This window comes from Triticum aestivum, chromosome 6A (assembly GCF_018294505.1).
Source record: "Triticum aestivum cultivar Chinese Spring chromosome 6A, IWGSC CS RefSeq v2.1, whole genome shotgun sequence".
Classification (NCBI taxonomy): Eukaryota; Viridiplantae; Streptophyta; class Magnoliopsida; order Poales; family Poaceae; genus Triticum; species Triticum aestivum.
The window spans coordinates 413,086,184-413,097,365 of NC_057809.1; the positions used below are offsets into that span (position 1 = coordinate 413,086,184).

General features: G+C 45.2%; 2 protein-coding genes across 2 annotated transcripts; one reads left to right on the forward strand and one right to left on the reverse strand.

Annotated features, from left to right (window-relative positions):
- Positions 1 to 1,312: 1,312 nt before the first annotated feature.
- Positions 1,313 to 5,963, forward strand: LOC123127691 (replication protein A 32 kDa subunit B). The gene is made up of 10 exons (XM_044547476.1): positions 1,313 to 1,573; positions 1,659 to 1,769; positions 3,472 to 3,569; positions 3,661 to 3,702; positions 3,789 to 3,866; positions 4,802 to 4,880; positions 4,992 to 5,063; positions 5,143 to 5,228; positions 5,449 to 5,517; positions 5,594 to 5,963. The coding sequence occupies exons 1-10, from the start codon at positions 1,439 to 1,441 to the stop codon at positions 5,676 to 5,678; spliced, it is 855 nt and encodes a 284-aa protein (XP_044403411.1). The 5' UTR covers positions 1,313 to 1,438; the 3' UTR covers positions 5,679 to 5,963.
- Positions 5,964 to 6,682: 719 nt separating this feature from the next.
- LOC123127689 (probable metal-nicotianamine transporter YSL14) lies at positions 6,683 to 11,102 on the reverse strand (the record flags this gene model as incomplete). The annotated part of the gene is given in 6 exon segments (XM_044547475.1): positions 6,683 to 8,189; positions 8,313 to 8,502; positions 8,750 to 8,884; positions 8,966 to 9,063; positions 9,154 to 9,317; positions 10,725 to 11,102. Coding segments are annotated over 6 exon segments (2,069 nt in total), but the record flags the coding sequence as incomplete, so codon positions are not given.
- Positions 11,103 to 11,182: the final 80 nt, after the last annotated feature.

The window sequence follows — 11,182 nt, forward strand, 5'->3', positions numbered from 1 at the left end:
TATTGGTGCTTTCGGTACTATTGCATTTATTTACAACTATTTAAATATGAGCGGCGCTACACTTTCGTCGGGTGATAAATTGATTCGATCAGACGTCTTAACAACCGTTGCATGCCGCCCGAAATAGAGGTCTAATCTGTCTCACCAGCAGACCTTTGCAACAACTATCTTGTTGCGTTAAGAGGTTTTGCAAAAATGACCTTGTTACGAAGGTCCACCATTACAACATCTAGCTAGCCGAGACATGCCGGCTAGATGATAGTTGTTGCGCCGCCACTACACCATGGCCCGAGCGGACATGGAGCGCCGCCGATCGTCGTTGGTCCCGCACGACGACGACGACTTGTCACAACGGGCGCTTCTTTGACGTTTTCTGCAACATGGGCTATGTTTCTGAAATGTCTTATGTTGCAACGCATGGTCAGGGCTACGTTTTCAAAACAAGGCACATGTTGTGGAGAAAAACTTCACGATAAACCATTTTTTATTTCGAAAAAAAGAAAATCTTGTCATAGAAATCTTATGAAACAAGACCCATGTTGCAAAAGGAAAAAAAAGGTTATGCAGGACTTATGACCAGCATGAGCGCTCGATCAGGATTGATGCGATAGCTACGCAAACGACGACTGAAGCGCATGCATCAGCCGTCTGAACGGTAATGTTTCCTTCAAATACATGATCAAATTGCTACTTCCTCCATTCCAAAATATAATGTGCTCGTGTTTACCGAGGTCAAACTTTGACCGTAAATTTAACCAATGAGACCAACTGCGGCGGAAGAAAAAATTATATAATTGAAAACTTCTTTCAAATACGAATTCACTGATATAATTTTTGCTCCTGCCGCAATCGGTTTTGATAATTAAATTTACGTCAAAGTTGAAGCAAATAGATAGAGGAAACATTATATTGTGAAATGGAGAGAGTATTAATTTAGATAATAAAAAAGAAGATCAGACCAAAGATGCCACAGATCGATGATGTCTAATCCGCGTGGGAGATGCCCATGCCCTGGGCTCGCCTGACCCTGCGCAAATAGGCCACGCGTCGTCTGAGAGCTTTCCTGCTGCGCCGCGCACCGTCCGTGAGCGCACGAGTCACGATAACCCCCGAGCCGCACCGCTCCCGCGCACGCATCCAAACCAATCAGACGCGCGGCGCGGGGCCCGGCTGCAAATTTTTTACCCGTGACTTGACCCGACGCTGCGCCGCACCGCCACCCGGCGACCTGCGCCTGCCGACCCATTGGGCCGCGCGCCGCACTACCATACCCATACCGGAGACCCAAGGTTTCGTACCGGAGAAGACCCCCTCCTTCCCCTCCCCACAAAACAAAACGACCGCCCCTACCCCCTTCTCCCGCCCTCGCCCCTCTCCCTCTCCCCTCCCCTCCTTCCCCGGCAAGACTAGGGTTTTCAGCCACCGGTCCGCCCTCACCATGTATAACGGGGGCGACCACTACGACGGGAACGGCGGCGGCGCCGCCAACGCCAACAGCCTCTTCAGCGGCGGCGGGTTCATGCCCTCGCAGACCACCAACACCCCGGAGGGCAGCGGCGGCGGCATCACCAAGGTACGTCTTCCTAGTACCCCCGCCCAATCTCCCCTTGTTTTGTTTCCGGCCCCCAAATCTGATGACGCCCTTCCCTCCCGCCCAGACTCGCGGCGCGCAGACGCTGCTCCCGCTCACCGTCAAGCAGATTATGGACGCGTCCCAGACCAACGACGACAAGTCCAGTTTCGTTGTCAATGGCACCGAGGTGTCCACGGTACGAATCCTGCCTCTTAGCCGGGTGCTTTTTAGTATTTTTTTTTGAACACCTCTTCACCCGGTGCTTAATGACATTGTAAATAATCGATTCTCCTTTTTGGGGAAAACAATCGTTTCTTTTGTTTGAGCACTGATTCGACTTGTTTTGTATGCTTACTGTGAAAGGTTTCACATTGTAGTTGGCAGAGCGGATTATAGTCGGACCAACATCTTCCTGGGAAAAAAAGAACCTTCCTCCGGACTGAAACATGTCCGTTCTTAAATTATTATTACTCCCTCCGATCCATATTTGTACTCGTAGGGAGTACTATATATATAAGAGGAAACGAATCTCCTCTCGTAATTTTATTTAGCCAAGCGGATTTGAAATTTGAACATATAACACTGGCCAGGTGTATTGGTTCAACTATGCAATAGGGAAAGAAACAGTACCTTGGTTAGCGTCCATATTGCATTTGCTGAAGTTCTGTAATTTCTGTTCCTCTCCTAACCACACCCACCATCTGTACTGGGGGCCTAAATGGCCTACACCAATGGGACTGCTTGCTACCAGCGTTCCCAGAGTCATGAGTTGATGTCCGTTTGATGGAAGGGATGCCGGAGGCTCTTGCGGCCTCCCTTCCACTTGTCACATATACTCCCTCTGTTCACTATTATAATATGTTTTCGGTATTTCAAGATGGACTACATACTCAATGTAATGAGTGAACAAACACACTAAGGCCTCTTTTGGTTCATAGGATAGGATTATCATAGGAATAGGAATCTTGTAGGAAATGAGATGACATGTATCTCAAATCCTAAGAGTAGGAATAGGAAACAAGATGTCATTTGGTTGACACCAAAGGAATTTTTCCATTGAGTCTAGGCTCTTTTTTATTTTCCTATGAAATGTGGAGGATAGGAACCAATCCTATGTAGGAATAGGAATCCATTCCTATGAACCAAAGGGCTCTAAAGGAAAAAATCCTATAAGAATCCTATCCTCTAGAATTCCTATGAAATTCCTCTAAACCAAAGGAGGCCTAAACCGTGTCTACATACTCCCTCCGATTTTATTTACTCTGCATATTAGGTTTGACTGAAGTCAAACTTTGTAAAGTTTGACCAAGTTTATAGAAAAATATATAAAGATTTACCATAACAAATCTATATGATGTGAAAGTACATTCAATAACGAATCTAATTGTATTGATTTGTTATTGTATATGTTAATATTTTTGTTTATAAACTTTGTCAAAGTTTGCAAAGCTTGACTTTGACCAAAGCTAATATGCGGACTAAATAAAAACAGAGGGAGTACATCTAATTTAGAAAAAAAGTTAGAACATCTTATAATAGTAAACGGAGGGAGTACTTCCTAAGCATACACATGGCTAGTGAGCCACTGAGGCATCCCGGTTAACCATACACATGTCCCAAATTGCTAGTAAAACACTCCTGATTCAGCCAGTTAATCAGGTTGGGGCTGGCTGCAGTGCAAGTGCAAGGATTGTGCAGTCATGTACTGACGTGAAGGTATTCCGAACCTTGTGGTTTTGTGAAATGGACGCAGTTTAGAGGGCTCAATGGCAACTGACCTTTGGCTGTCTGTGTAGTGTGGTTTTGAAATGGTTTTTCTTTGAACACTTTGCTTCCTATCGAGATCGACAGAGATCAGCTCGCTGTTTATCTAATTGTTTTATTGCCCTGGATTGCAGGTTAGGCTTGTAGGACGCATGATGAATAAGGCAGAGCGGATCACAGATGTACGATTCATTCTTGATGATGGTACAGGCAGGATAGAAGTGAATCGCTGGTGAGATGTTATGTATTGATTTGGTTTGTCTACAGTCGACCAAATTTTGGAGTGTCACCCATATACGCTGTCCCTTATTTTATTTTTCCAGGGCAAATGAGACATCGGACAATACAGAAATGGGTTTAGTCAAGTAAGGACTAAAACTAATTGTCATATGATGGGAAATTGATTTCCCATGCAATAAACTTTACATCTTCATCTTCTTTTGTTTACAAGGGATGGTGACTATGTTATTGTCAATGGTGGACTGAAAGCCTTTCAAGGGAAGCGTCACATTGTTGCTTATTCCGTGCGGTGAGCACTCTGATCCTCCTTGTATGATATTAGAATGTGAGCTTTCAATAATTTATTTCGTTAGTTAGGCTGTGCTTGGCATTGTGATGAATTATAAAAATGTTGTTTGTCCAACAGTTTTTGCCCCTTTTATTGTTGGGTAACCACCCTTTTCCTGCCTTTATGGATACATTTTCCCACTGCAGATTATTAAATAGTGAATGTTTCTTTCTAAGTTGACTGAGAAACTCGTATTGCTAAGTCGATTGAGAAACTCATATTTCTAAGTCGCAACCACAACCCTTAATCCTTTATCCAATGGACACATTTTAGAAGTATGCAATGCCAGTTGCACACTTCTACACATGAAGTTCCACAAGAAGTTCTGTGCGACTCTAGGTCTCACGATGTGCAATTTGATCAGCTTATAAATGATATTTTACGGGTCACCTTACAAATGGCCAAACTGTATGAAGTTCAGTGTTGCACAGTTCAGCTGCTGCAAACTGAGCCTTAGTATTTTAGTGAAGTTTGCTGTATAAAGATTTGCTCTCTATTGAATCATGTCACTATAAAGGTGATTTGTATTTGTGCAGCTTTTCCATGCGCAGAAGTAGTAGAACAATTTAAATGGCTGGTGTTAGGGATAACAGTCCCTCTGTTACGAATCATAAATATCTAAATGTTGTAGTACACATGCACACGTATGTGATTACCGTACTTCTGAGTTCTGACCAACATACTGATATGGTGCTGTTAATATTGTTTTAGTGTCGACTGTTTCTCATCCAAATGCGTTGATATATAAGACTGAAAGTGTTTTGCTGTATGATGCATGTAAAAGCAGTTAAGATTTTCTGTGGTGGAATGTTGTCTAACCTATGAGAATATTTTCTATACCCATTTGACATTGTTCAGCTACATTTTAATACTACTTTATATGAATTCTTTGTCAGGCTTGTAACCAACTACAATGATATAACACATCACTTTCTGTACTGCATTTATGTGCATTTGGATCTTGCCAAGGCTAAGGTACTGTCATCCAAGCCTTTCTTTCTAGTAGGATTTTATTTTGTACAAACTTAACAGTATCTATGATTTCTGAAGATGCTTTCATTTCTTTGGATCTCTTATTGTTGGTAGAAATCTGCGACGCAGCCCCAAGTAACTGCTAATGCATCAACATGGAACCAAGCTCCACCCCCTAATAATCAGGTAATTTGAGGAAGTATATCATCATTTTACTAGAATCCACTGAATTGCTGTCGAACATTTTTTTCTCCTCCTTACTCAGGCCCCAACACTATCTGCATCTGGGAATGCTGGTGGGCAAGAGTTAACTGATATGGTCATGAATGTTTTTCATGACCCAGTGCTTGTGTAAGTTAACTGTGCTGCAGTGTCATGTTATGTTAGCGCTTGTGTGTTCCTTTCCATATAATTTGTACCACCTGTGTCCCCTCCGGCCCTCCCCTTCCAGGCCTCCATGGTCATGCTGATGGGAAATATATAAGCTTTTCTGCTGTATATATGCCTCAATATTGTTAGGTATTCTCTCATTTATAGAGTGGAGAACACTGACTGCATTGTGTTCCTGCAGAAACCTGGACCATGGAGTTAGTATCGCACAGGTTGCAAGCCGTCTTAACATATCAGATGCAGTTGCCAGGTATCATCACCCTTTACCCCGGCCCCTCTGAAATACTGTACATTTGACTTTCTAATAATCCTGATTTTTTTCACAGGTCGACTGTTGCACATCTTATTGATCTTGGCAACCTCTATCCAACTATCGATGACAACCATTACAAGTCTACACTGAATGGTTGATATGGCTATGTCCACGCATGTAAGCGTTAGGCTCCCCTGGAGCTATCGAAATAATATAAGCACTCTTGCAAGAGTTGTTTTTGCAGAGTGGCTTGCTGGTCCTCTAGACAGTCGCAAGGAGAGCAACTTAACGGCTAGGTTAAGTTGCATATCTAAGTACTTGCGCCTTATGTGTAATGGATATGAGTAGGTTAGATCTCTAGGTGCTTTGTGTTTGCTACTGCAGTACCTCCAGAACATCCATGCCTGTGTGACCTGCAATTAGTTTCGACTTGTTTGTGGTTATGACCTTGGTGTATGCACTCTGCCCTGCATATTGTTTCTGGATTCAGTTAATGTTTGCCCTAAAAATGCATATCATGCATCTGATTCCAAATGCTCGGTGCACCTCAAAAGAATGCAATATCAAAAAGGAGAGAAGGTTTTTGGCACCAGATTATTTTTGCCGTAGCAGATGATGTAAAACTGCTGCCAAAATACGACTGGGGGAGGCTGGAAGCTGATCTAAGGAGCTTGGCGGGGACGGTGGCGGGCAAGTTCAGTGATAGTGGCAGGAGCTTAGGGATGGCGAGGTATGGGTGGCCGTGTTGCGAGCTCGGTGGGGACGGGTGGCCGTGGCGAACAGCACCGAAGGGTGTGATGGTCCGGCCGGCGTCGACGGGACATGGCGGCTATTTTGCGAGCTCGACGGGGTCAGGGGGCAGCTGGTCACTGAGGGATGAGGTAATATATTTATGTTGGTAGACAAGTGGGATTTATATGGTATAGAAGCTTGTGTGTGTATGGATGGTTTGATGCTCACGTGAAATAATGAGTGCAGTTCTACGCACGACGAACTAATAAGTGCAGTTCCAACGCACGACTTCAGTTGACAAAAACAAAGAAGATAGCGCTAGCACCCGCATGATAGAGCGGCGGGGTTCATGGTGGCCGGCGGAGTGAAAAGAGTTCGAAATATGCAGCATTGGAGCTAAAATTTGGGGATCATAGGGCTGGAGCTGGTGTTTTGGGTAAAAATGCACTAAACCGTGGGCAAGGCCGCAGTTTTCATATCTGTTGGAGATGCTCTTACGATCCAGATCGAACAATGTTATGGAGGAACATATCACAACTCACAGCCGCCACAGTTACACAAGACAGACAAAATGTGAAATGCTGCTAGACCTAATACTATGTCGTTCTGCCTCTAAAGTTTTTCCTCTTCCTTTTTTACATTGTGAAGGAACAGCTACAACCGTTTCAGAAATTTGATTCGTAGGGATAATTCTCCCTTGCATGGACCCAAGTTCTGGCTTTTCTACAAAACAAGTGGCCTGGGAAGTGGCTGTAATTACATGCTGATGCTGATGCGTGGCCGTGGCTTGCCGTTGTCCCTTGTCCTCCGTAGAAGACCAGGACTGACCATGACTAGCCACCAAGGAATTTGTCCACTTTGACGTTGTCTCCTCTTGTCAAGAACTTCATGCAAATGGGAGGATTCACCTTGGCAAGGGCAAGAATGGACTGAGGCAGGGTCCAGATCCCATCCCCGCAAATCAGCCCTGAAGCGACAGCAGGTCCGTAGGCATCTGCTTTTGCCTTGTTCATCTTCTCCCAAACAAAGAGTATGAAGCTGCCCAGGAACATGTCGATCGCAAAGTATGATCCTATGTAGAAAGGTATGGCCATTGCCATAGGGAGCGGGATGAACCTCGAAAACTTGTGCGGCGTCAAGTCTCTTATCAGGTTGATGACAATAGCTGCAGCAAAGAAGATGTAGCAGAGAGTCAGGCAGTTCTCCGGAAGCGTGTTGAAGCCATCCACACCCAATATCGCCATGTTTCGGTACACAATGGCATAAGGCGCTGGGTATTCGCTGCCGCTTATGCCGATGTCGCTGAAGGCCTTGTAGAACAGCCAGAAGACACAGGGCGAAATGACACAGCCCATTGATGTGCCTATCACCTGGCTGATAAACATGGACTTTGGTGACGCCAAAGTCAAGTAACCAGTCTTGAAGTCTTGCATCAGGTCAGAGGCAGTTGACACGATGCTCATCATCACACCACACGCGGCAAGTCCTACAAGCACACCGCCATTGGCAAGGCCAGCCCATGCACCGAAGACGAAGATAGCAAGCTTGCCATAGGTGGAGGCAAGGGACCAATCAGTGAGCCCACTTCCGTAGGCATTGCAGAAGGCCAGCACAGGTGCTACCACATAGGCAACTAAAATGTAGTACCACTTGAGCTGCGGGAAGATCTGAGGAAGAGTGCCGATAGATATAGAAGCAACTACGGCATAGCCTCCATATGCAACTGCCATGGGGATTTGATCTTTCAGGAATAGTTCAGTGCGACGCTCATCATCAAAGGACATAGCTTCAGCGGTGGGGCTGCCATTGTCTGAAACAGGAAGCATGGCTTTTGAATTTTTATGAACCATTGATATGAAGCCAGCAATTGTGCGGATAAGCACCTTGACAAAGTTATACAATCCATCCCCAAGAATCAAAGCAATGGATATAAAGACCTGTAATGGTAAAGCAACCAGCAATCAAAAATCTTGGTCGCAAAACTGTTGGTTTTTTCAGACAACATTGCTGGATTTTAGCTTAGACAAAACTGAAGACAGTGGCAAGATCAGAGTGCTTACCCTGTAAGCCTGCAGCCCATGAAGACTAGATTCTGGGAGAGAAGCAGGGTACCAACTCCCCTTTTTCTTGCCAATGAGGGGCCACATTATACCCCACGAGATGATACCTCCTAGCATAACAGACACATTCACGATGTGTGGGCAGATCATGCCAACCCCAATATATGTAGGAGAGAAATCAAAGTAAAACCTGGAAGACAATAAGTTAGGTTCAGTATAGGAGACTGCCTTGGAACTACGGTAAGCAAATGTTCAGACACTAGACATTATCTTGCAGCAGGTACATAAGCATAAATATTTTCCACCATGATATAGAAGAAAAACATAGTGTAGCAAGATATAGACGTTTCTGTAGATATATTAGTTAAGTTGTTCCCAGATATTGGACAAATCATAATCAATGCTGTCAGCAGAACCAAGATAATGCCATCACTGACCTATTCTTGTAAGCTTCAAGGCCTAATGTTGGGAAGTTCTTGAAACCGCAGTCATCGCCACCACTGAAGAACCATTGGAAAAAGCCCCAGAAAAAGCTCACCATAAAGTACCTGCCCAGTATCTTCACTTGCTTCCTGAAATAAGATGGTCACTGCTGTCAGCAAAGTTTTTTGGCACTTGTATAAGCAGTAGAGAACAGAACTGTATCAACATACTTTGCAAGCTTGGCGCCCTCAGGTGTGTGAAAACCATTGATGAGATAAGCAGTTGCTGTGCCACTTGGATAGGTCAACTTGTAGTCGACAATCATGATCTGGAAGCGCAACTCAGCTGATGAGAACAAAGTTTGCTTGTATACAGTTATTTAGTAAGAACAAAGGGAGAAACATGTTGAAGGTCTTACTTTTCTCATGGGCACAAGTGCAAAAATCCCAATAAAGCTGACGAGGAAAAGAAAGCCTATCATCCATCCAAGGTGAGGTTCCTTGATGTTCCAAGGATCATTAGCCTCCGTTGCTTGCTTAGCTATTGTGTCACTCATTCCGAATAGATAACTGCCAAACCCACCTGAACCAATCGTAACAAATAAGCATATCAACATGTCAATTAGCCAAATTTATTTGTTCGTGCAAAATGACATACTAGCGAGTACAGTTTCACAAGGCAGGCAGATCGATCAGCAAAGGTAAAAAGGGTTATGTGCTGTGTGCTATCCACAAGTACAGAAATTAATCAAGCAGTTGATTTCATGCATCGAATGATGCCCTCATCCTATGATCACATATTTTTGCGAATCATCCCATGACCAATTCGAAACATAGATAATCAGTTAATCATTGCTCACCATCCTGGAAATTCCTGCTGGTGCAGTTGCAAGAGAAACAGGAACATATGCAAAAAAAATGTAAGGCTGCTGATAAGAATTTCCACATAGACCAACTTATAAACAAAGGACATTTGCTGTCAATTTTCAAATCAGCGACGTATGTGCACTGTTGCGGCGCTCTCTGTATGACATCAGTGACTATCACATGAAAGTATTCCCATATAAGCTTGAACGTACATGTAACATGGTTCCAAAATAAACCCACAGACCATACTAGTTGTTTATGTTCATGTGGACTCAATGCTTCACATGCATGCGTCATGTCTATCATAGATAAATAAATACTAGAAAACAATGAGCCGTGCATCTATCTATTTTAAGGTGAGAAGTGAAAGCAAGCACGCTCCACCATTTTCAGCTTGTCCTCAACACTAGCTGTAATTTGCCTCTCCATCCTTATCACCAGCGCCAAAACTTCAAAAGATGTTGTTGACCATTGCACCTAGTTCCTTCACTCATTCACCTATAATGAACCAACCAAAAATGGTCCCTAATTTCGTGATACTTCACAATTCAGTCAGGTGCACGCAAGGACCATCGTCTCCAACAGCTATTTCGGAAGATTAGGAGAACAAAAGGCACACTGCAGTCCACCTAACACACCTATCAAACCACAAGTCCGAATCCAAGAAGTTTCTTGTGTTGTGCTTTCCCTATCGTTGCTCTCATCATAAACCCACTTTGGAGGATTTGAATGCGACTGGTTCGTATTTTTCCTTTGGGGGCAAAAGAAACAACGGATTCCCTGATGCCCCAAGCCACCAACCCACTAGTGCAAAAACGTTATGCCCACCTCTAGCTCCTGAGCCCAGATCTGCATCGTGCTCCTCCTTATCCCCCATAGCCCAGATTACGACGAATCCCAAAGCTATCGACATACACGCACGAAGGAAATGGATTCGTCTACTGGTCAATTTATGTCAGATAAAACTTTTCATACGAAGGTAAGAGCACGAAATTGAGGCGTTGAAGCAAAGCCGACGCTGAAACTTGACATTCGCAAAACCCAATGTTCCTAGTAGCACGCTTCAATTGTACTAATTGTAACTGTAACCGAGCGTAGTGGAAGGTTGGGGGAGGTTACCGACCGCTGAAGGCGATGCCGTAGGCGGAGACGACGCATGTCTGGATGACGGTGTTCTCCTGGCGGGTGAAGGGGTGGCCGACGAGGCCCATCCGCTCGAAGGCGTTGGTCCAGAGGCGGACGAAGAAGAAGCCGAGCAGCCCCGCGGAGACGTTGAGCGAGGGGATGATCCCCGTGGTGAGGTTGAGCTTCATGACGATGACGCTGAACATGACGGCGAGCAGCGCGCTGACGACCAAGGCCCGGACCGTGAGCTGCTCCCTCCACGACGGCACCGCCTTGTCCGCAAACACCTGCTCCACCGAGGCGTCCTCGGGGCTGGCGCCGCCATTGGCGGCCTCCCCCGCGCCCTTGCCCGCGTGGCCGTGGCGGTGGCGGAGCGCGGTCCCCGCCGCCTCCGCCACCTCGTCGTCCCCGGTGGCGCCGTGGGCGGTGGTGCGCGTGGCCATTGGCTTGGCCGCT